The 24734-nt window shown below is 52.9% G+C and overlaps 2 protein-coding genes across 3 annotated transcripts; one reads left to right on the forward strand and one right to left on the reverse strand.

Annotated features, from left to right (window-relative positions):
- The first annotated feature begins 3567 nt into the window (after positions 1 to 3567).
- Positions 3568 to 6070, forward strand: LOC142599482 (acrosin-like). The gene is made up of 5 exons (XM_075740352.1): positions 3568 to 3782; positions 4096 to 4296; positions 4637 to 4902; positions 5186 to 5331; positions 5741 to 6070. The coding sequence occupies exons 1-5, from the start codon at positions 3712 to 3714 to the stop codon at positions 6068 to 6070; spliced, it is 1014 nt and encodes a 337-aa protein (XP_075596467.1). The 5' UTR covers positions 3568 to 3711.
- Positions 6071 to 7463: 1393 nt separating this feature from the next.
- On the reverse strand, positions 7464 to 12170 carry LOC142599520 (rab-like protein 2A). 2 transcript variants are annotated; one of them, XM_075740512.1, is made up of 6 exons: positions 12020 to 12079; positions 11349 to 11428; positions 10309 to 10420; positions 8322 to 8419; positions 7982 to 8065; positions 7464 to 7686 (listed from the first exon to the last, which is right to left on the reverse strand). In XM_075740512.1, the coding sequence occupies exons 2-6, from the start codon at positions 11388 to 11390 to the stop codon at positions 7606 to 7608; spliced, it is 417 nt and encodes a 138-aa protein (XP_075596627.1). In that variant the 5' UTR covers positions 11391 to 11428; positions 12020 to 12079; the 3' UTR covers positions 7464 to 7605. The 2 variants fall into 2 exon arrangements, with proteins under 2 accessions (XP_075596627.1, XP_075596628.1); XM_075740513.1 differs by having other exon boundaries at positions 7680 to 7815; positions 12020 to 12170.
- Positions 12171 to 24734: the final 12564 nt, after the last annotated feature.

The following is a 24734-nucleotide window of genomic DNA, read 5'->3' on the forward strand; positions in this document are numbered from 1 at the left end:
GGGACTGTTTAGCCTACAGAAGAGAAGGCTCGGGGGGGTGTTCATCAATGTGTGTCAATAGCTGATAGAAGCAAATGAAGAGGGAGCCAGATTCTTCTCAGCGCTGTGCAGTGACAGGACGAGAAGCAATGGGCACAAATTAAAAACATGAAATGGCCACCTGAACACCTGAAAACACTTAAGCTACTGTGAGGGTGACTGAGCACTGGAACAGGTTTCCCAGAGAGGCTGTGGCCTCTCCATCCTTGGAGATAATTCGAAATCTCACTGGTCATGGTCCTGGCAACCTGTTGTAGCTGACCCTGCTTGAGCAGGGGATTGGACCAGATGACCTTCAGAGGGCTGTGCCAACCTCAAACACTTTGTGATTCTGTGACAGTGTCTCACAGCACACTTGGCCAGCATTGCCTTCTTGCGCAAGCTCAGCCAGCCACTCCCTGACTCCTGGGGTCTCACACGCCCATGCAGCAGCCTCCACCACACAGACCATCTCTGCCATCCCCGGCATGCAGCCTACAACCTAAGCATGCAGATGGAAAGAAGCAGGCAAGGCCTATGGAAAATAATGTCAGGAACAGGATCGGAGAGAGCCCGTCAGGAGACTCCAGCTGGCATGCGAGGGGTAGTACTGGGCTGCAGAGGGACATCCCAGGTCCATCTGCCACCTGGAAGATGCAGGCTGTCTGCCCAGAACCAGCCCCAGCCCAGGAACACCAAGGCCTTCTGTTGGGGGCAATCCTCTGCTGTAGCTCCTCGGAGCGGGATGGCAGGGCCTTGGTCTGGGAAGGGGAAGGTCTCCTCACGTCAGGAAGCAGCAGTGACTCTGACCCTTCCCCTGGCAGGGAGACAGAGTCTCTCCTGCACTTCATCCCCCTTTCTGCATCCCTTGCCAATAGCCCCTCCATGCCTGCTCTTCTCTGGTGCAAGCCTGCATCCCTGCTGCTCAAGGAGCCACTGTCCACATGCCCTGGTCCTGCATGCCAGGCTATGGCTGCATGTGCACATTGGTCCCTCTCCTAGGGACGCCCTAAGCCTCACACTTCTCTCCAGGGCCTGGCCCCACGGGGACAGAGACCTTTCTTTGCTTCTAGCTCTTGCCTACTGTCACTGGGTTGTTGCAGTGCTCTGTGTAACCAGCACACCAAGACAACACATACAAGCTCTCCAAACACCCAGAGCTAGGCAATGTCCCTGGGACCCCATTTTACAGCACTGATCCCTCTGCTACTTGTAGCACCTTGAACATTACCCCAGCCTACAAACACCCCTGCATCCCATCCACTACCCCACAGCATCCTCTCCTTGCTGCTCTGCCCCACCAGCAAAAGACCCCTAGTGACAGGCTGCTGCAAGCACAGAGACCAGGCTGCTATGCAAGAAATTTGGTAGTGCTCGCTTTTTGAGAAAAGCGTCCCTCCATGGAGCTGCACTCAGCTTCACAACAGTGCCACACAGATGCCACTGCTTGGGGGGGAGAGGGCTCCAGAACCTGCCCTTGGTGGAGCAGCTGCCCTGCAGCCACCCTGTGGATGCCCACACTCCCCCTGTGCCCCACAGCTCTGCCCTGCAGCCCCTTGTCCTTGTTTGTGGCACTTGAACTCCAGGGTGAGCTTCCCCCCTCTCCGAGTCTAGGCCCTTCTCAGCCCTTGGCACCAGACAGCCTCAGGGGAATGCTTCCTTCCCCTCTGTGGCAGCCTGGAAATGCCACCTGTGCCAGCAGCAGCATGGGTGAGACCCAGATACTACGGGCAGGAGCAGCACAGAGCTGGCTCAGAGGCACCTTTGTACAGAGGGAGGCACAGGCAGCGGGTCAAAGAGCTCTGCAGGGAAGCAGCAGCAAGCTCAGCACAGCCCTGCTCTAGCTGCAGGGCCTGGCTCCCAGCCTCAGAGGCTGGAAGACAAGGGAGATGCAGGAACACTGCTCCCCGGGGGACAACCCAAGCTCCAGGGTTGTTCATCTGCATGCATGCAATGGGTGCGCTACTCTCACCCCAAGGTCATCAACCCCCTTGGTGGTGGGTCCCCACCACCTCCTCCCACTGCAAGCTCCCTGGGTCTCTCCCATCCCTCCTCTGCCTTCTCCTTAGCAGCCACAAATCCTGGGAAGCAGGATGACTGAACCCGGGCTGTCCAGAGCTCCTGCGGCGGTCACGCTGCCCTGAAGAGATGGGAGAGTCAGCCGGGAGCTCCTGCAGGCAGCCCGTGCCTCTGCCCTGCACCTCCGCAGCCCCTCCAGCCCAGCCCTGTCCTGCGCAGCCCGAGGAAGCTGCCGGCAGGTCCGCGGGCCTGGAGCGCGGTGCTGGCCAAACAGCGAAGCGGCAGCCCGGGGCCGCCGCTCGGACCTCGCCGCTCCCGCCAGTGCTGCGGCCTCTCTCGGGGCCCCGGGGCGCGGCCAGCCCAGCAATCGCCACCCGCCTTGGCTGCTCCCCGCCCCGCCCCGCCCCACCACACCCCGGACTGCCGGAAGTGGCCCTAGCCCGGCGGCTCGACACCCCAGAGACACCCTGCCCCGCCCAGCCCGGCCGCGGGTGCCGCCTCCCCGCCAGACGGGACCCACCAGGGCACGGGCTTCCAGGGAGAACAGACCCCGGCCCGGCCACGAGCCTGCGGGAGGCCTGGCCCCCGGCCACGGGCGGCAGCGTCTCCTGGCGGCGGTGGTGGGGAACAGCACAGAGGGGCGGGGGCGGAAAGGGCTGCACACGGAGGCACCCACACACAGACCGCACACCGACACACACGCACACAGGCACACCAAGTACATAACACACACAGAGTGCACACCAACGCATATACACTGGCTGCACATCAACACATGTGCAGGCACACATACAGGCTACACACAAACACTGCATACCAACGCATGCTTGCACGTACGCACCACACATGAACACGCCAAGTAACGCACAGATGTGCACACGTTCACACAAAGTGCGTGCACAGACCGCCTGCCTGCATACAGACAAAAGGTTGACACACGCAGCACACGCTCCACCCATATGCATACGTATGGTTTGCACACTCACAGGCTCACCTATACCACACTGCATGTGGACAGCGTGCATCCACGCTGTGTGTACAGAGATGTAGAGTGCATCCAGACACTGAGTGCATGCACACCCAGAGTGCACTGCACAGGCCAACGTGCCAGCATGCGTGCACCCAGACATGCGCATACATAAAGTGTGCACAGTGTACTGCACTAGTACCACTAGTACCACTATCACTGCTTGCCTGTAACTGTGACTGTAACCAGATTTGCTCTACAACAGCCAAACATGTGCATACTGCCTGTAGTAGTTATGCTCTCTGGTGCAGGATTTTTGGGAAGGAAGCACCTGGTGGCAAATGGCTGCAGAGGACAGGGTGGCAATGAACTTCCCCAAGCAGCTGCAATGCCACACTTTGTTTTCTCCTGCTAGTGCACGGAGCCAGGTGTTGCTGCCTGCCACGGGGCCTGCACACCCTCATCCCGCAAGCAGAGCATTCAGCGGGGGTCTGTCGGGGGTGTCCGATGCCAGCTTCTGCCTCCCCTCCTGCTTGGAACCCCCCCCCACGTTGCCCCTCCCCAGCACCCAGAACCAGCGGCTCTGTGACATCAGAGCCGGGGCCAAGGGCACCGCGGCAACGTGAGCACTGTGGGCACTACGTCAGCTACTGCACTGGTGGTGACGAGCCCTCCGTTCTTGTGGTTGCCACGTACTGCTGGCAACGATGACTTTGCTCCCCCTCCTCGTCCTGCTGGCCGCCTTCCGGCCGGCACACGCCACGTGGGACAACTGTGGGTAAGTGGCCCGAGGCTCTGGGAGGGAGCTTTGGCAACCCTGATGGCACATGCTGGCAGGTGCCCGCTTCTTCCCGTGACCACGCCACACCTTCCCGAACCCCGTGTGGCAGCCTCAGTTCCTTGCCAGCACCCAGGCTGCTGGCACAAGTCATCTACGGGGCTAAAGCAGAAACGGGCAGACAGAGGCATGCCCCATGGGCTTCCCTGCCCCTCTTGTCCATACAGTGCCTCGTGGGGAGGGAAGACGGCTGCCCTTCAGCCTGAACAGCAGCAAGCCATCGAGCAGGACACTAATGAGTTTCTGGTTACAGAGGGACCTGCGGGCTCCGGCCCATGGCTTCTTACGCCGGCTCGTCACGCGTCGTGGGTGGCAGAGATGCCCAGCCAGGGGCCTGGCCCTGGATCGTCAGCATCCAGAACCCCTGGAAACTAGGCACGGGGCATGTATGCGGAGGGTCCCTCATCAGCCCACAGTGGGTCCTCACAGCAGCCCACTGCTTCATCGGGGCCAGGTAAGGAGGACCAGGGAACGGGGATAGCCCCACAAGACTACTAGCTGCCCTGTCTGCAGCACCACGCCTTCCTCCCATCCTGTTGCCTTGCAGTACGCCCAGTGCCTGGGCACTGCCGAGCCCAGCTGAGAGGCTGCTCAGGAGAAGGCTGGGCTCGTGCCACGGCTTCCGAGCAGCCTCCAGCTCCACATTCCTTGTGCCTAAGGCATGCTAGGGCACTCGCACACCCTCCCTAGTGCCGCTTTCCTCTCTCCCTTCTGCAGCAGATGGCAGGGAACTGCTGGGCTGCTGCAGCAGGGGGCTCCGCTCCCTCTCACCCCTCTCTCCATCTGCCTTCCAGGTACGTCACCATGTGGCGTGTGGTGATCGGTGCCACACGCTTGACTCGGCTGGGTCCGGAGGTCCAAGTGCGCAATATTAAGCGGCTACTGCTTCATGAAGGCTACAGTAACATCACCCAGAGGAACGACATTGCCTTGCTGGAGTTGGACCAGCCCGTCCAGTGCAGTGACCACATACAGCTTGCCTGTGTGCCCGATGCCTCGCTGAGAGTCTCAGAGCTGACAACTTGCTACATCAGCGGTTGGGGCTCCACGAAAGCAAGATGTGAGTTCCCCAAAAGTACTCGCCGCCTGAGCGCAAGCTTGGCATGCTGGGGAGGTGGGGTGGGCTTCCTGACGGCAGAGGCGCAATTTCGCCGCAGTCAGGCTGCGGGGACATATGCCTATAGAGAGGTGGGCTTGACCCATTACCCAAAGCAAGACAGAAGGGAAACACGGCTACAAGGGCTTCAAGATGCAAAGCCAAGACCTAGCAAAGGGCTTCACCCGGCCAGGGGAGGAGAACCGGCAACGAGCTGCTGGCTGTTAATTCCTTTCTGTGCTCGCAGCTGGAGTATCAAGTGATATCCTGCAGGAGGCCAAGGTCCACCTCATTGATATCAACCTCTGCAACAGCAGCCGGTGGTACAGAGGGGCCATCCACAGGCACAACTTGTGTGCTGGCTATCCGCGGGGTGGCATCGACACCTGCCAGGTAGGAGTGTGCTACAAGTCAACCCCCCAGCACCACAGGCAGCCCTGTCACAACCGCCCAAACATGCCCCGACGTCTGCTTGGCCTGGCAAGTCACCCTCCCACCTCTGGCTCCCCAGCGCTCTTGGGGCTCGCCTCCCCTTCCCCATCTGCAGGGCCTTGCCCAGTGCCCCCCTTGTCCCAGTGGCCGTCTTCCGCACAGCCAGGATGACTGTGCAGAGATGAGGGAGAGCCCTACCTTACAGGCCCATGACCCCCTCCCAGACAAGGTGCTGTAGGCTCCAGCACCTGAGGCGAGCCTTTCTGCACAGTGACTACAGCTCGGGCAGGTGCTGGGAGAGAGAAGGAGCCAGCCATGGTGCTGACAATGGCCACCCAACCCCACCTTCATCCTCTCTCCTCCCCTGCAGGGTGACAGCGGTGGGCCTCTTGTGTGCAAAGACAACAATGCTGACTACTTCTGGCTTGTTGGAGTGACCAGCTGGGGGACAGGCTGTGCGAGAGCAAAACAGCCCGGAGTCTACACCTCCACTCAACACTTTTATGACTGGATCCTGCTCCAGATGGGACTGCACCCAGCAGTAACGGCTCCTCCAACACCACAGCCAGTCTTCACCTCAACCCCCTTGCAGAGGCCAAGGCCAACACCAACGCAATCAGGCTGGTTTCCGCCCTGCCCATTTCCACTCCAGAAGCTGGTGCAATTCTTTACTCGGGTGCAGGAGCTCCTGCAGTCCTAAGGGGAAAAAAGGCTTGAGCAGCAGGATCAGCAGGATCCAGTGCGGGCTGCAGTGGACCACGCCATTTCCTTCTGGGGCAATGCCTGCTGATGCAGAGGCAGCCTCAGTGTCAAAGGCCCGCTCTGTCCTGCCCACGCCCCTCTGAGTGCACCCAAATGCTGAAGTTGCCTTAGGGCTTGAAATAAAGTTGCCAATTGTCACAGCTAACCCTGCTTCAGTTCAGTCTCCTGTGCGAGGCAAGGACTTCCATGCCCTGCACCTGCAAAATGCGGCCACAGTCAAGTAGAGCACAAAGGGGAAGAGTCACTCAAAAGGGCTGAAAGCGTGCCTGGTCAGAGAGGAGGGTGAAGGTGCAGTGGAATAAGGGACTACAAGTCATAGGGGGCTAGAGTTTTTGGGGACTGCAGTTGGAAACACGAAATGTCTTAGGCCGCATACTGGTGGGATCCCTGCATGTCTGTGCACAATGCACCAGTGAATGTGAAAGTGGACTATCTCATGACCCAGGAGACACAGATCTAGAAAGACACAAGGTTTGTACCAATGTCTGTGTAGAGAGCTTGACATCCAGTCACAGATAGTACATGGCCTTAATTTCCATACTCTTATTTGAGGAAGCTATGAACATGCTGTGCTTATGAATGAGTGAAGGTGTGTTTACGTTTCACTAGTAAACCCCCAGTCCTGATCATCTGGAAAGAACTGCATTCATGTTTATGTGAGTGGTGGTTACGTATACATGGGTGCTTTTAAAGGCATTGCTCTACGTCAATTTGTTTTGCCGTTCACACTATTTGTGTAAGTCTGTGTGTGTGTGTCTCTCTGGCTCTTCGGAATGAAGTGGAAGTTGTTTGAACACACACATGGGAACAGCAGCAGCCACATCCATCAGGCTGGGATAGGACAAGCCTGAGAGTCCACCTGATTCAGCTCTAGTGGACCTGAAAGGAGAAATCCTCCATGTTCAGAAGTCTACTGGATTGGGCTGCTCCGTGAGAGAATGGGGAAGGAAACTGAAAGAAACTGCATCAGAGAGCAGAGGGATGGACAGATAGGCAGCACTGGCTAGGCTGTGCAAGATAGGGCTGTCAGTTGGACTACACTGTATAGTAACTGGACTGCCTTATAACAAAAGTGCAGGAAGAATGCAAGCTCAAAGATTTGTCAAAAAAAAAAAAAAAAAATTCTTTAGTGTTTGTTTTCTCTAGTAAGTACCATGAAAGCATCTGGACAGGACCCTTCCCTGCAGGTCCAAGAGTGGCTCAACTCTCCTGGCATGCTTTGCCTTGAAGAAGCATGCAGTAACTAGCAACCATGTGGATACTCTTGCCCCTTCCTTGACTGTGATGTGCAGTGGCTAGGGCTAAGGCAAGGAAGGCCATGCCCAGACACTCTCCCACAAGAAGGGGAGAGGCCCAGCTGCCCATCACCAGAGCTCTCAGGGCATGAGAAAAATCATTTTCCTCTGTGAAGGCCAGCTCTAACTAGCCCCAGAAATCTAGAGCAAAGGCAAAAACACACTCAGGGTCCAGAGCTTAGGCAGATGGGGGCTTCTCTTCAGGGCAGCTCTCTTCTTTATCTGACAAATTCTCAGTCGTCTTCTGCAGGTCAAAGCTCTGGAAAGGAGCAGGACAAGGAACTGCTGACAAGTGTGAGAACAACAGCTACACTCTGCTGTGGTTCTTTCCAATTCGGTCTAGTGCAGCATGGGCTCTTCAGAGGGTCACCACCTCATTCCTTCCAACCTAAACATGAGCAGCACTCAAACCCCATGATGTCACCAGCAGAAGGCAAATCTTGCCATGCCTGCAAAGTTTCACCCTTTGCCACAGGCTCTGCTTTCCCTGAGGGAAAAAAAGAACAGAGCTGCTAATCACTTTGGAGGAGTGCAGTAAGTAGAGCCTTTCTTACCTCCAGTTCTCGCATGAGCTCATCCGTGAAATCTCCTGAATTCTGCTTGTAAGCAACTGCCAGTTTGATAGCATCATTGAAGAGCTGATGAGAAGGAGAATACTTGTCACTCCAAGTAAAGGGCATTGAGTTTCTGTAACATATGGAAACTGTTCCCACACCCCAAGGAAAAAAAAAAAACCCAAAGCCAACCTCGGCAACTACCTAGAGCTACCAGGACTTCACAAGCAGCCAAACAGATGTACCAGCCCATTTTCTGCTCTCTGTGCCTACAGCAGTCTCCATGTCCTTGGACTGTATAGGGGTCTCATGGATATTGAGCCAAGTAGCTATGTTTTACCTTCACTACATTGGTGCCATCTGCAGCAGACACAAAGTAAAAGGGCAAACTGAACTTCTGGGCAAAGTTGAAGCTTTTCTGGATCACCTTCATATCCGCTGGGGGCAAAAATGAAGTGCTCAGCAAGACATCACTGTAGGAAGAATGCAAACATATACAGGAGTGGAGGAACAGATGGAGACCAGAGCCCAATTTAGCTGTCAAGGCCTTCTCACTGTAGTAAGAAGGCTAGGAGAGTCCCCCCCAAAAGCTATAGGGTTTTAAAAGCAACAGCATCAGCAAACAGACATTAAAAAAAAAAAGAGTTCTTGTTGGTTTATCCATGGTCTTGACTAAATTATATATGGATTCTGATGTGCTATACGTGAGTAATGCTCTGCAGCTTAGAACATATCAGTTTACTTGCTGTGTGGCAGCTATGAATGTTTTGCAGGCACATCCCTACGATTTTTGCTGTGTGTCCACATGACCTGGACACCATTGCCAGTACTAGTTATGCCTCTCCCTCCAATTTGGCCTTTTTAACCAGAACTCCCCACTGCCTTTATGCCATGTTACCTATATTCCTGTGGGTCAAGGGCACACTCACAGTATATGAACGACTCAACTGTTCTATAGTTTTACTTCACAGGCAGTTAGGTCTAGCTACCTCAACCTCAGTAGGCCAGAGACTTTATTTCAGTTTTGGAACAAATCTCCTGCATATTTACAGGACGTGCTGCCACAGCAGTAACAGCTCAAAGTTTTGATAGGTAGACAGCCTGTATGCCAGCGCAGGAAGATGACTCCAGATGATCTGCCTTTTCTCATAGGAGCAACAGCTGGAATAGTTCAGACTCCAAATGCTTGCCAGTGAGCGCTGCCCAGGCAGCCGTTCCCTACGACTTTGCAGGAAGCTGGATCAACTATTCTGCACACTGGTCCTGTATTATGTGCTGTTGACTGATCAATTCCTAGCCCAGGTGGAATATAGCAAATGAAGGCAAGGCAGAGGTCTCTCTCGGAGCAGCGCCCACTCATAGAACACTAAGAGCAGGATTCATCTGCAAAGAGGTTCTGTCTACAATATGGCTGTGAACACCAAGCCTATTTGCCTTGGACTTCCTGTACACTTCATGCAATCCGTGGATTCAAGGCTGACTTGACAAATCCTATAGGAGAGGCTTTTATGAGGTAAGATCCATCATGCCCTAAACCACACCGCTGAACCAAATGAACCTCCATAGACTACAGCAGGACCCCAGACATCTCATTCAGGTGGACACACCTATTCATAGCTGCGATGATTTCTACCATGAATGTTAGCAAGGAAGCCCATGTCTGACACTGTACATGACAGAGAATAGCAGGAGACTGTGGTCCTAAGGGTATGTGTTCTCTCATTGATGCTGAGCAGAAAGCCGATGCGTTACGAGCTCTCAGAGGATGCAGGAGACAGATCACCACCCAAATTATAGCAATAATGAATGCCTAGCTGGCATTCCTAAGAGGAGGCAATTAGCCAGTCATCTGCAGAGGAAGGTGAACAATTTTGCCATCAGGTATATTTAGACCCTTTATCACAGGGGCTGAATTAGCAATACAAAGGCAGTTACCGACCATACGAGGGGAGGCCACATCATAGGTTACGCTCTTTTTCCAGCAAGACATCCTGCAATTTTTGAGTAGGTACTGCTCCAGTCAGCTTTTGGGTTCTTGCTGGATGAAATGGGCAGCATAGTAAGGACAGAATTGGAAGAACATCACTTGAATAAATTTTAAATCGATCAAATTTGTATTTTTAATGGCTAGTAAAACAAGGACAAGAGCCTCTAAGACAGCCTGCAAGGTCAGTAGCGGACCCAGCTATTTGTTTGGTAAAATACAGCCCTGAGGGACTAAGACTCAAGAACTCATCTGCACCTAACAGATGAATGACATTCTTTCTCAGCCAGGTCAGAAGAGAATCACATCACAATCCTGAGAGTTTGCAAGAAGATATACTCACCATCAATTTTGTTGGCCACCACAATGCAAGGAATTTCTGGGTGGAATTCTCTCAGCTCCTTGTACCAGCTGTTTAAGTTCTTGTAGGTGACTTTCCGCTGCACATCAAACACCTTTCGAAAAAGAACCAGCTGTCATGGGGCCAACAGCAGGACTGCTAATGATCAGCCCACTGCACCAAACACAAGTACAGAATCCAGAATTTTCCCAGGAGGACATCAACAAAGGAAGCTGGCCTTTGTTAGAAAGGATGAAAGAGAAAAGGGAGAATATCCAGCAACCCTTGAAACATGCAGCCAGCCTGTTTCTTTGCATAATGCAGGAAACAGTCCCTCACTTTCCTTTACATTCTTATTTTGTAGTATGACAAGCACTCTATCGTCCATGACAGTGAACAAGCACTGGGAAAGATGGGAGGCTTCTCCATTTTAACAATTTAAAATATCAATGAAGTTGACTGATGCTCACAAGTGGTGAGAAATAGTGGAAAGTTAGAACAACAGCACAAACCAAGAGACCTAAGCAGGTTAGGAGTCAGGAAACAAGACTGATTTGAGCTAATAAATGGGAAGTGCAAAGTATAGGAAAATAGGGCAGAAGAGCAGAGAAGAATGTCTGATGTAGTACCCTGCAGAAGACATCAGAACAGTTTTGAACTACATAATCCAACAGTCACATCACAAACCAAGAAGGGAATCCCCTCTCCCCTGCATAACCTCTGACAGGACTGCTTCTATATAAGGTACTTACCACCTTACTGGTAACACAGTGGCAAAAGGAAGGAAATTTAGAACACAGTAAATCCAAGGAATATAGTAAGAGTGCCATTAGAAAAGACAGAAGAGAGCTAAACATACCCAACTACTCTGGTTTTATCTGGTGAGAGAAGAAAGAACAAGATAGGAAAGTTTTTTAAACCACTGGAAGAGACAAAAAATATAAGATGGCATAATCATAAAAAAGAAACACACAGGCCAAGTGTCAACTGGGACGGTTATTAGTCAAAATTCCATCAGATCATAGCAGAGACACTACCCTTACCATGGTACAAGCATGAGCCTTATGGTAATAGGATGCATGCATGCTCTGGAACCTCTCCTGTCCAGCTGTGTCCCAGAAGTCTGGAAGACACAAAAAACCAAGCTTAGAATGACGTAACTTTCCAAGTTCTGTTTTCTTCACAGCTTAAACCCAGGGTGCAAAGCCCTGTCCATCTGGGTCACCAATTAGGTTTCACCTCACTAATGTGAAACATTCCAGGGCTAAGAGATTAAGCAAAACTAGGAGCTTTTTGTAGCTAGGCTTAGCTGTGAGATGTGCTGACACTACGCATTGCTATAAACATATTAGCAACAGAGAAGTCATCAGTAGACATGACTTATAAAGGACAGTAAGACAAAGCTAGTTAAAAGTGCAAAGAGTGATAACAACGTATGGTGCTTTGTCACTAGAGATGACAACAGGAACCAAAATCTAAACATCTTGAAACAGCTTGATTTCTGACACAGTGATACATAACCAGGTGCCTGCCCTAGGAAATGTTCCATCTCCTTTCACAGACAGTATAACTCTGCTCCTTCCAGGGGCACAACTCGTTTTAAAATTATGAATGGTAAGTAAGTTAGCCTGAGACAGATGGGTCCCAATTCATTAAGCACTTTGTAGATTAGGTATCACAAAGCATACCTGAACAGTCATGAACACTTTAATACCTTTTTCTGTTTGTGTGTCTCAGGTAGAGATCTCCTCCCGTCCTCTTACTGGATTTATAGGCTAATATTTGTGTCATCTTTGTTGTAAAAATTTATATAGCTTTAACTAAGAACCATCAGATGTAGTTACACTTCTGTCAACTAGACTGAAGCATGCCACTCCACCTAAAGCCAAATAAGCCATTTTCCTTCAGGTTTACTTTGCATTGAAATGAGTTGCTGTCCGAATACTGGATCAGAGTTGCAGGATGGTGATTTCTTAAACTGCCCAAAATATAGAAAAGTACTCATCATACTACATTTGCATTCATTTTTGGGTAGTTTTGCTTAGCTTCTCAAATTGCCTGATCCTTTTAATGTGCCATTTCAGACTCCTCACTTACGAGGGAAAAAGAGGTGCCAGTGACCATGACCTACCGAATGTCCCTAAATTAACTTCCTGAACAATGCGGCAGTCGCCATGAGAGAACTTGCCATGGCTTATGGAAAAAACACTCCTGCTTTTCTTACTAAATCTCCAGATCTTGCCTGTCATACCCCATGTCACTCCAGAATATGGGAATTTGTCAACCTTAAAATCCTTGGGGAAAAATAATATTCATAGAGTAAAGAAATACACCACATTTTAATGCAAACCTAACTCTAGCACATGGAATTTGGCCACAGCCACTAAGAATAGTTCAGTAGAGTAAAAATTAAACTAGCAAGGGAAGTGGTAATTCTGCACAATCCAAAGTCTTCAGATCAAACTCCCTGCCTTTACAAATCACACTTCATGACAGGTCTTCTCTGCAAGGTAGTCTGGATGATTAGCATGATGTTCACAAAAGGTGAAGACAGAAGACACTGTGAACTCTTGTATAACATGGGCCAGATGAATTACTTAAACTAGAGTGAGTTACTTAATAAAGTACTAAATCCATGCCAAAAATAAGTCCCTGACATAGGAATCCATATTTTCACAAGTAGCCTTAATAGTACTTTCACTTACTGCTTAAATAAAAAAACCCTACCTTACCTCTTATGAGTTTACCTAACATCAACTAGAGTCTGTTCGATATTTCTTGCTATGCTGAAGCCTCCTTTTGTACCAAGGTCCTGTTTTCTGATATTGTACCTTCTCCCTAAGAATCTAACCAGACTGAGACTCTCATCATTAGGCCCCTTTTTCCCATCATTCAGTTATTCTCAGGGCTCTTCTCTGAAACCTTGTATTGGGTTTAAGTGGCAAGGATTTTTTTAAGTGGGGAGTGGGGTGGGGGAAGGGGGAGCTGCAGGGGCGGCTTCTGTGAGACGACACCAGAAGCTGACCCCATGTCAGGCAGAGCCAGTTTCAGTAAGCTCCAAGACAGACCAACCTCTGGCCACATGACACCCAATCAGTGATGTTGGTGATAACATATTGTGTTGGGTTTGAGTGGCAAGGTTTTGGTAGCGGGGGGGCTCCAGGGGTGGCTTCTGTGAGAAGCTGCTAAAAGCTTCCCCTGTGTCTGACAGAGCCAATGCCAGCCGGCTCCAAGATGGACCCAGCGCTGGCCAAGGCCAAGCCAACCAGCGCCTCTGTCATAACATACGTAAGAGAGAGAAAAACAGTTAGAGAGAGCTTTTGCAGCTGGAGAGAGGAGTGAGAAGATGTAAGAAACTCTGCAGACACCAAGGTCAGTGCAGAAGGAGGGGGAGGAGGTGCTTCAGGTGCCGGAGCAGAGATCCCCCTGCAGCCCGTGGTGAAGACCGTGGTGAAGACCATGGTGAAGCAGGCTGTCCCCCTGCAGCCCACGGTGGAAGGATGAGGGGGTGTAGAGATTCCACCTGCAGCCCCTGGAGGACCCCGCACTGGAGCAGGTGGAGGCATCTGAAGGAGGCTGTGGCCCATGGGAAACCCAAGCTGGAGCAAGCTCCTGGCAGGACCTGTGGACCCGTGGAGAGAGGAGCCCACGCCGGAGCAGGTTTGCTGGCAGGACTTGTGACCCCGTGGGGGAGCCACGCTGGAGCAGTTTGCTCCTGAAGGTCTGCACCCCGTGGGAGAGACCCATGCTGGAGCAGTTCATGAAGGACTGTAGCCCGTGGAAGAGACTCACATTGGAGAAGTTTGTGAAGGACTTTCTCCTGTGAGAGGGACTCCATGCTGGAGCAGGGGAACGATGAGAGGAGTCCTTCCCCTGAGGATGAAGAAGCGGCAGAAACACCGTGTGATGAATTGACCGTAACCCCCATTCCCTATCCCCCTGTGCCGCTAGAGGGGGGTGGAGGTTGAAGCCGAGAGTGAAGTTGAGCCTGGGAAGATGAGAGGGGTGGGGGGAGGTATTTTAAGATTTGATTTTATTTCTCATTCCTCTACTGTTTTGCCTAGTAATAAATTAGATGAATTTCCTCTCTCAGTTCAGTCTGTTTTGCTCGTGATGATAATTAGTGAATGATCTCTCCCTGTCCTTATCTCGACCCACAACCTTTTCATTGTACTTTTTCTCCCCTGTCTGGTGAACGAGGGGAGTGACAGAGCGGCTCTGGTGGGCACCTGGCCCCCAGGCAGGGTCAACCCACCACACATATTTAAAAAAGGGTAAAAACCCTACACAGCAGCTGTAGAGAAGGAAGTGAGAAAAAGTGAGAAAATCAACTCTGCAGACACCAAGGTCAGTGAAGAAGAAGGGAGAGGAGGTGTTCCAGGTGCTGGAGCAGAGATTCCCCTGCAGCCTGTGGGGAAGATGCAGATAGTTCCCCTGTGTCCAAGTGTCCTCCACCTGGAGAACCATGGTGGAGCAGACATCCACAGTGCAGCCTGTGGAGGCCCCCATGCCGCAGCAGGATGTGCCCTGAAGGAAGCTGCAGCCCATGGAGAGCCCACACTGGAGCAGGCTCCTAGCAAGAACTGTGGCCTGTGGAGAGCAGTCCATGCAGGAGCAGGTTTTCTGGCAGTACCTGTGGCCCATAGGAGAGCCATGCTGGAGCAGTCCATTCCTGAAAGACTGTACCCCACGGAACGGACCCATGCTGGAGCAGTTCTTGAAGAACTGCAGCCCATGGGAAGGACCCAAGTTGGAGAAGTTTGTGAAGGACTGTATCCCATGGGAGGGACCTCACGCTGGAGCAGGGGAATAATGTGAGGAGGAAGGAGCAGCAGAGGCAAAGTGTTATGAACTGAGCGCAGTGCCCATTCCATATTCCCCTGCACCGCTTGGGGGGAGGAGGACGAGGTAGAAGATTTAGGAGTGAAGTTGAGCCTGGGAGTAAAGGAGGGACAATCGAGGGAAGGTGGTTTTAGTTTTCTTTCACTTCTCACTATCCTACTATGTTACAATTCATTGTCAATAAATGAAATTCATTTCCCCAGGTCAAGTCTGTTTTGCCTATGATGGTAAGTGGTAAGTAACCTCCCTGTCCCTACTTCAACCCACAAGCTGTTTCATTATACTTTCTCCCGCTGTCCTGAGAAGGACAATTAAACTGCAAGGGATGGGCCTCAGTGGGGTGGGGTGGGGCAGAACCTCTTCCTTTTGGCCAGCAGCCCCCAGGGAGGGCAGAGTGGGAGACCCTTTCCCAGATCTCCCTGAGCTGTGGTGGGGCAGCCCAGTCCTGAGCTCCTTCACATCCCAGCCCAGGCACTGGGCAGCTCGATAGGAGCAGCGCCTGACATATTGAATGTGGCAGCTCCCCTTGAGACCAACCAAGTGTGAAATAGAGCCAGTACAAGCTGGGAGAAGAGGCATTGCTCAGGGGAGAACAGTCAAAAGTGTGCTCAGCTCAGGGGATCTCTGCAGCAGTCAGCACGTGTGGTGCAGACAATGAGGAACCCTGTGCCAGTGTCTGTACATGTAACTGACCCACAACATGCGTGCAGCCAAATGAGGTGAGCACCTCCAAGCCAGGGCAATCCCAAGGAATGGGAAGCCATCCCTCCTTCTGCCCTTAGGGAAGTCCCAGTGCAGTCCTGTGCAGTGGACCCATGTTTGTACCCATGCACAGATGAGAAGCTTAGGTACACTACTTTGAACAACTATGGGGCATGCCAGTCCTGGCTGAGCCTCAGCCTCCAAGGAGGTACATCAGTATGACACCATGTGTGCAAGAACATAAGGCAGGTCAGTCTGACAGCGTGCAGTCCAGGAGGTTAAACCAGCACACAGACAGGCTCTGGCTCAGTGAAGTGGGACTCCCAAAATGGGGGGGGGTGGGGGGGTCTGCAATGGGGCAGGTTGATGGTGGTGCACACCCTCCTGGGGGATATGGGCACACCAGCCCCAGGAAGCAGGCAGTGGGCTCAACAGGGCTGGGGGGTCCCCACCTGGAGCTGGCATGGGGCAGGGACTGCAGAGAAGTGCTGTGCCTTGGAGCACGGGGCCTGGGTGTGCGGAACAGAGCTCGTTGCCTGCGTTGCTTTCTCCAAAGGTCAGAGAACAAGTGCAATGCAAATGCTGGCGAGTGGGAAGCAGCAGGAAGCCATGTCTCCCAGACGGGAGTGTAGAGCCAGGCGGAGGCTGGGCCCATCTGGTCTCTCCAGTCTGGCAGCCAGGAGGATAGTAGAGACCGCACAGAGGCCCCAAGGGAGGCAGGGGAAGGGATCAGACGCAGAGGGCAGCCGGAGCTGCCCAGCTCTGGCAGAGTTTGCTCCCAGGCATGCCAGGGCAACCCACAGTGCAGGGCTGGGAAACCAGGTCCAGCAAAGGAGCCGAGGAGACTCCACAGGCACTCCTCCTCTGGGTGGGGAGATACACCCCATGAGGAAGGAGCTCGGATGATGACCATGAAAAGGCCAGAGGACCAGAGAGCCAGGTGGACCTCGGGGGCTGCACAGGGAGCCAGGTGGCTCAGCTTTCTGCCCACCCATTGAGCAGACATGGCTGCTGTGACTTCAGGTGGGAGTGCTATGCAATGCTCGAGGTACAAGTCTCACTGCAGGGAATCAGAGGCAGGTAGTATCTCTGAATCTCACACTGGGTGCATGAGCTGTGCTGCATATGGAGCAGGGAACTGCCTTCCCCACATCCAGACTTCTGTAAGTCCACTTTGCTGAGATCCTGCAGCCCCTGACAGGGGCAAGTAATGGGGCAGCAGGGCTCAGCATCAGAGGCACAGCTCAGCTCCCCCTCCTCCTTTGAGCCTCCCTACTTCACGCTTGCTCTTCCCATCACTGATGGGCCCAAAGCACAGCATGGGATGGTGGGGAGGTGGGAGGTTGGCTGAAGCCCCCTCTCTTGCTACCCTTTGGAGGGAAGGACATGGCAGTAGAGACTGCTCCCATGCTCTGGTGCACCGCACAGTGAAAGAGAGCTGCACACAAAAGCAGAGGGGCCAGGCTGGTGCCAGCTGGGGTCAGAGTCAGGCTGGCAGTCTCCACAGGGCCGGAAGCATGCCCAGCACTCCTGGCAGCACCGAGTGGATTCTGCCTGGCCATAGCAGCTCCTTCAGCCTCCATCCAAGTCCCGGTCTCCAGGAAGGTCAGGACATGGGCAGGGAACTTCTTGGACCGCTCTGGCATAAGCTTTCACTCTGGTATTGGTTGGAGTGAAACAGAGCTGTGGATGCCCCATCCCTGAAAGTGTTCAAGGCCAGGTTGTATGGGCCTCTGAGTGGAGGGTGTCCCTGCCCATGGCAGAGGGGTTGGAAGTAGGTGATCTTTAAATTTCCCTTCCAACCCAAACCACTCTATGATGCTGTGTGCCAGCAAAATGCCTCTTTCACCATAGAGGGACACCAAACCACTTCTCCCAAGGCACTCCAAGTGCTTAGGGCTCCAAGGAATGGAGCAATTGGCTCCAGCTGAGCACAGGCAAGGACAGGACTAATGCCTTGGGTGTAGTGTGCCAACATGCCTGTGACCTGGGCAGCACTCCAGCTGCAGGTTCACCACTGCTCTCTGCAGCCCTTGGTGAGGGGGATTCAATGCTCAGAGCTTCATTAGAGTCACATTGCTGAAAGCTCTGGCTGGAAATGATGCATCACCCACCACCTGTGAGGATACAAAACCATTGCAGAGTGGCTCCTCAGCAGCACTGCATACCTCAAGCAAAGCCTCAGGTCTCTGCTGCGCTCCAAGTCCCACAGACTAGCGAGCCTCGTTCAAGGTGTGGGCCCTTATCTACAGGGTGCACCACGGCCCCGTCCAGCACAAGGAGCCTGAAGCTGTGGGCTAAGGCCATGACTGACGTGTTGCTCCTCGGGCACAGCAACACTGTCCCCAGGCAGGGTGAGACATGCCAGTTTAGGGACAGATTGCTGAGAGCTTGCCAGGCCCCTTGCCTAGCTTCACTGCCTCCTGCTCTGAGCCCCGCCACTCCTCGCTGGGCCACCTCTGCAATCATGGGTACAGAGCAGCCCAGACACTGAGAGATGGCATACAGCCTTTATTGCCCACATTGCCCTTCCCAAGGCAAGTGCCCAGCGGCTGCACTTGCCCACCAACACTGCTGCTGCATGTGCAATAGCATGTGCAGTTGGGGTCCACTTGGACCCAGCATCTCTGGGCTACGTTCTGCCTCTGCACTGAGTCCTACCTGGCTGCTCATAGAATAAACTGTATATCTTCTGGGACTCCTTCTCTGTGCCATGTCCCATACGATGGATCCCATGCTGTCCCCTTCACAGCCATTCCTGGATGTTCGGTGCAAAGCTGGTGGTCCAAGAACAGGTCTAAAAGGTGGAAAAATGCAGGATGAGCTCTTGCGTTTTCCAACTCCTGATGACAGCAGAAGGTGCAGCTGTCTCTTTTTCCAGAGCTCATCGTGTAGAAGCAACTGCTGTGGGACTCGGAAGTGTCATATCTTCCTAGCTGACACAGATAAGCCTTGGGCTCTGCCAGTAGCAGCCTCTGAGCTTGCTGCTAAGGGCACCCCATGCTCAGCCCTCTGCTTCCTGCAGCAGAGGCTTTGATGAGTGCATGTATCCCACTGTGTTTCTGCCTGCTTCGGGCTGTCATCTACCTGGGTGCAGAGGCATATGGTGAGGAGGAGCGAGGTGGCAGTCCTAGGCCACTGGCTGCAGCCCATGCTTTCTCAAAGACTATTTCATGCAGCACGACTGCGTTGGAGTCACATATAAGGCATCTTGTATCTTAGCACATTTCCTGCCCTCGCCACTTGTGTTGTGCTGGGAGGCAGGTCCCGAATATCACTACCTACAGCCTATACACAGCTCTTGGCACCAATAGCCTGCCCTGGAAACCTCCTGTGCTGAGGTTTGGACGCAGTCCCTGTAGTCCTGATGCTAAGGAGTCTCTGGCTAACACTTGTTAGTGAAAATGTCTCTTCTATACCAATGTCCTGTGCTACCAGCTGCTTCTCTAGCCCATCCTGCTGCATGGCAAACACCTCGTCTCTTGGGCACCTGACTGGGTTGCAGTGGGCTGCTCTCAGCACCCACCTGTTGAATGTGAAGTCTTGGCATGTGCCTCAAAACACCTTCAACACAAGACAAATGCTATTGCAAGAGTTAAGAATACTTTTAGTCGGATGCAGCCTTTCACAATGCTGTGCCGAGGATCAGGCAGGGAGGTGACATAAAAAGCTTTCTTTACAGCTCCCTGGGCTATGAGGCAGAGTTATTCCTTTCCCTCTAACCAGATCACACCCACCAGGATGCAGATACAATCGTTGGCCATAGTCATAGAATCATAGAATCATAGAATCATTTAGGTTGGAAAAGACCTTTAAGATCATCAGGTCCAACTGTTAACCTAACTCTGCCAAGTCCCACTAAACCATCTCCCTAAGCGCCACATCTACAGGTCTTTTAAACACCTCCAGGGATGGTGACTCACCACTTCCCTGGGCAGCCTCTTCCAGTGCTTGACAACCCTTTGGATGAAGAAATTTTTCCTAATATCCAATCTAAACCTCCCCTGGCACAACTTGAGGTCATTTCCTCTCGTCCTATCACTCGTTACTTGGGAGAAGAGACTGACCCTACCTGGCTACAACCTCCTTTCAGGTAGTTGTAGAGTCTTCCCTCAGCCTCCTTTTCTCCAGGCTAAACAACCCCAGTTCCCTCAGCCGCTCCTCATCAGGCTTGCACTCCAGACCCTTCACCCTTTCTTGCTCTTCTTTGGACACACTCCAGCACCTCAATGTCTTTCCGGTAGTGAGGGGCCCACTTCAGGTTGAACACAGTACTCAAGGTGCGGCCTCACCAGTGCCGAGTACGGGGGGACGATCACTGCCCCAGTCCTGCTGGCCACACTATTGCTTTGGGCATTACTCCGAGCCTCTACTCTAGCTTTTGCTTTCCTGCAGAGGAATTTGCTTTGGTGCTACAGACACCTTGGCATACTGAATTCTCCCTTGGTGTCTTTTCAAGGTCATACTTTGACTCTGGCTCTGAATGCCAATCTTTGTGCTTCTCCCAAGAATTGCAGACCACCTTACCTAGGGTGCAGAAATGCTGCAGGCCCCTGAGCATGGCAACACAGAGCTGTCTTGTGCCCAGACTCTATGCGGAGCCTCTCAGTTTCCCTGGTGATTCATGAAGTACATTTAACCTCACAGGGTCAAAGACTTTATTCCACCCCACTGAGAACAGCTCAACCCTTTACATGCACAGCCTTGTGAGCCTATTTTTCATCTAAACATCTTTTAAAAGTATTCTCTCTACCAGCTTGCAAAGAAGCCCAAATGCAAGTCCTGACCAGCTTTACACCAAGAAACAACTGTATCTCCCCTGGGGTGGCTTCACCAGCACCAAGGCATACCATTGGTGTACTCCCAGGATTCACAAACAAGGCAAACTCTTGCAGCACCACGGGGAAAACAGATGCTGGTCTCCCAGATCATACCAGCCAGCTTCTCTGCTTACAGACTGAGGCCACATGAAACTGAGCCCTGGTTCCAAACTGCCTGCTGCTGGTGGTGGACCCCTACGGCAGCACCCACCCTGCCTGGTGCAGACCAGCAAAGCTGGGCTGAGGCAGGGCTCAGCCTGAACAAAGCATGGACACCTCGTACCTGCCTGTGGTCCTTCTGCAGGTGGCTCCAAGCCCTCTTGGTCACTCCTGATCCCAAGGATGGGTGTGCCACTGTGCTCTCTATGGGCAGCAAGGCACGCTGAGCTTTTCTGCAGCAAGACCACCAGCCTAAGCACCATCTGCACTTGATTCTGCGTCAGACTCCAAAAGTCATGGGAGTCAGGCAAAGTCCTCAGTGACTGGACAACAGGAAACATAGTGCCTGTTTTTAAAAGGGGTAAAAAGGAGGACCCTAGGAGCTACCATCAGCCTCACCTCTGTGCTGGTAAAATCATGGAGCAGATCCTCCTGGGAGACCTGTTGAAACAAATGGAAGACTGGCAGGTGATTAGAGACAGCCAACATGGCTTCACCAACGGCAAATCATGCCTGAGTAATCTAGTGGCCTTCTACAATGGAATAACTGCATCAATGGACAAGGGATAAGCTATGGATTTAATCTACCTAGACTTCTGTAAGGCCTTTGATATGGTCCCTCACAACATTCTTGCTGCTAAATTGGAGAGGTATGGGTATGATCAATGGACTGTTAGATGGATCAGGAATTGTCTGGATGGCCACATCCAAAGAGTTACAGTCAATGGCCAGCAGGTTGAGGGAGGGGATTCTCCCCCTCTACTCCGCTCTTGTGAGATCTCACCTGGAGTAGTGTGTCCAGCTCTGGGGTCCCCAGGACAAGGATGACATGGAGCTGTTGGAGCAAGTCCAGAGGACGCCAAGGAGATGATCCAAGGGCTGGAGCACCTCTGCTATGGAGACAGGCTGAGAGAGTTGGAGTTGTTCAGCCTGGAGAAGAGAAGGCTCCGGGGAGACCTTAGAGCCCCTTCCAGTCCCTGCAGGGGCTCCAGGAAAGCTGGAGAGGGACTGTTGACAAGGGCAGGGAGTGACAGGACAGGCGGTAATGGCCTGAAGCTGAAGGAGAGTAAATTTAGATCAGCTATTGGGAAGAAATTCTTCCCTGTGAGGGTGGTGAGGCCCTGGCACAGGTTGCCCAGAGAAGCTGTGGCTGCCCCTGGCTCCCTGGAAGTGTTCGAGGCCAGGTTGGATGGGGCTTCGGGCAACCTGGTGTCCCTGCTCATGGCAGGGGGGTTGGACTAGATGGTCTTTAAAGGTCTCTTCCAACCCAAACCATTCTGTGATTTGATGATTCTACGATTTTATGACCAGCCTCCTCCAGCCCAGCCCTGCCCCAGACAGGACAGCACGCTCTGCACCCAGCCCGGCTGCCCTGAGGTGCCCAGGAACTGTGTCCAGATGGGAGACATGCTGCAGCCCGTCTGTCTAGAAACTGGACATGACTCTAGGAAGAGGTGTCATGTTAGCTCAGTGTGATCTTGCTTTGGTGAGCACGCACCTTGGTTTCTCTGCACCTCCATGGTCTCCATTTTTTTCCCTACATGGCTTGTCCCAGGGCCTTGCCCTCTGTCATGGTCACCCAATGAGGTCTGCTGCTTCCTGTAAGCCCTCTCCCCTTGCTGAGGGGTGCAGCAGCACCAGGCCAGCACGGCCCAGGCACTTTAACCTTCATCCCCTCCTTGCAGGGCCCACTGCACAGGCTGGAGTGGCCACAGTCCCCATGGCGGGTATCCAATCCTGCACCTGACCAGGCCACCCTCTGCTGAAGGGTGATGCTCAGGGGCCTGCATTTCATTGCATCCCCACTTGTGTCCACAGGCAGGTCCTCCAGCCTTGCTGGAGGTGGTGGTCCTGGCTCTGGCAGCTCTGGACTGGAGGCTGCTGTGTCCTGCTAGATCCCCAGATGAGTCTCTGTGAGCCTTGGGGAAAGGAAAAGGGATAGGGGAAGGGGAGGGGGAAGGGGAAGGGAAATGGAAAGGGGAGGGAAAAGGGAAGGGGAAGGGGAAGGGAGCCTCGCAGCACCTGACCACACATGCCGCAGTAGTCTGGCCTCCCCAGAGAATTAATTTCTGCAGGGAGCATCTGGCACAGGCCTGTCTGGACAGTTAGTGAACCAAGTCTCACAGGGGCCAGCATCTGTCCTGGCTATTGTCTGAGATGCCATTGTGCATGCTTTGCCCTGTTTGAGCACCATGAATTCCCTGGCTGTGAGAGGAGCCCCAGCAGCAGGCTGGATGAGCCATCCTCCACGTGCCATGCCATAGTTCCTGTGGGGATGTCTACCCTGTCCCCCTGGTGCCATGCCATGGGCCTCCTGCAGCCAACATCACTGAGCCAGCAATTCCTCCTGGGGACAGGCTTGCAAATGGAAACCATCTGCTCTTGGAAGGGGGAGCTTGTAGGGAGACAATTAAGCAAGGTGGAGCAAGATGTTCAGGGCAGGACTACCTTGGGATGGAGTGGGGAGACAAGGAGGCTGGCAGAGGACAGTGTCAGACCTGGATGTGTTGGACACAGTCCCTGCCCTGCGACAGGAATGAGTGCTGGCTGACTGCCTCCCAGGGGTTCTGCTGGCAGCACCTGCCCCTTCCTGCTGCTTAAGCACCATTCTCTATGATAATAAGGCGACAGCTCCTTGAGGGAAACATGTCTGCTAATTAAGCCCTTAATTTGGTGGCACTGCACATTTCCAGAGGCTGCCTCTCTGCGTGCGTGCCTGCAATTATCCATGTCTGACCTCCCTTTCAGTGAAGAATGTTTTCCTTTTCAATTGTCCTCCCCAGCCCAATGGCGGGAGAGTGAGCAAGCAGCTGCGTGCTGCTTAGTTACCTACCGGTGAGGGTTAAACCACAACAAGCATGTTCATGGAGCCCTTAAATATTTAGCATGAGAATTAAGTTCAATTAAAATGCATGGATGGATGTCAAGGTACTTACCCAGTAATTGGCACAGACCTTGGGACTTTCCAGGTCTGTATCTCGTCCTGCTCGGGAGCTGGTCCAGCGTCAGGTTCACTAGTGAATTGCACACGCACACAGCGCTCCCACCGGTAGCTGGCCCTAGACACTCGGCGTTTCCAAGCGCTGGGCCACAGTCTCCTGTGTTCCCTTCTGCCATTGCTAGCAGCCAGGCCTCTGGACCCACCCCGCAGCGGGTACAGAGTGGGGCCACACAAAAAGCATTTGGAGTCGCTCTCAAAAAGAAAGGCGGCTGTACCGTGGGGATGAGGTGCAGGGCTCAGTCAAACAAGCAAACCAACCAGCAGTTTGCTTCTGTGCGACTGGCTCTTGGACTGCCCACCCCCCTTCTCTCCCTTTTCCATGCTTATACATCCCCCCCTCACCTTCCTTGGCTCATCCCTTTCTCCGCCCTTGTCTCCTCCCAGACAAGGCACTTACCCACAGTTCTTTTTCCCCCTTGCTCCCAGGTGTCCACATCTGTGAACACATTTGGTGTTTCAGGTGCTGTTAGCTAGGTCACCTTGGACTTCCATGGCATTACTGCTGTCATTTCTGGGGTAGTGCCGTCCGTGCCAGATTCCTCTGCCCAAAATGACCCCAACTCTTCCTTCAATTAGCTGTGAAGTGTGGCCACCTCTCACATCATTCCCCCCTTGACCACTTGCAAAATCTGGTGCTGCAAGAGCAGAGTGTCCACAGAAGACAAGTTGCCTTCTCCAAGGCTGCCTTTTGCCTGATCTAAGTAGCTATGGAGCATCGCCTTCAGGTCAGTTTTCAAAAAACAAAGCAGGCTGGAGTGCAGTTAGAGGCCAAGTTTCGGTGCCGATGAAGCCATGCTACACCTCAGGGGCCTGGAGAGCAGCATTCCACTTTCAGACAGAGCCTGCCCTGTCATCGTAGGGACCAGGCTGCACACTCAGCTCTATGCCTTACATCTAGGCCTCCA

Source organism: Balearica regulorum, chromosome Z (assembly GCF_011004875.1).
Source record: "Balearica regulorum gibbericeps isolate bBalReg1 chromosome Z, bBalReg1.pri, whole genome shotgun sequence".
Taxonomy (NCBI): Eukaryota; Metazoa; Chordata; class Aves; order Gruiformes; family Gruidae; genus Balearica; species Balearica regulorum.

Excerpts from the sequence above, each read along its gene's own strand:
- LOC142599482 (XM_075740352.1), top strand. The coding sequence starts at position 3,712 with ATGACTTTGCTCCCCCTCCTCGTCCTGCTGGCCGCCTTCCGGCCGGCA. Across the intron at positions 4,297-4,636 it reads CACTGCTTCATCGGGGCCAG|GTACGTCACCATGTGGCGTG; the intron begins GTAAGGAGGACC and ends TCTGCCTTCCAG. Across the intron at positions 5,332-5,740 it reads GTGGCATCGACACCTGCCAG|GGTGACAGCGGTGGGCCTCT; the intron begins GTAGGAGTGTGC and ends CCTCCCCTGCAG.
- LOC142599520 (XM_075740512.1), bottom strand. The coding sequence starts at position 11,390 with ATGCATGCATCCTATTACCATAAGGCTCATGCTTGTACCATG. Across the intron at positions 8,420-10,308 it reads GGTGGCCAACAAAATTGATG|CGGATATGAAGGTGATCCAG; the intron begins GTGAGTATATCT and ends TTTTGCCCCCAG. Across the intron at positions 7,687-7,981 it reads AGCTCATGCGAGAACTGGAG|AGCTTTGACCTGCAGAAGAC; the intron begins GTAAGAAAGGCT and ends GCTCCTTTCCAG.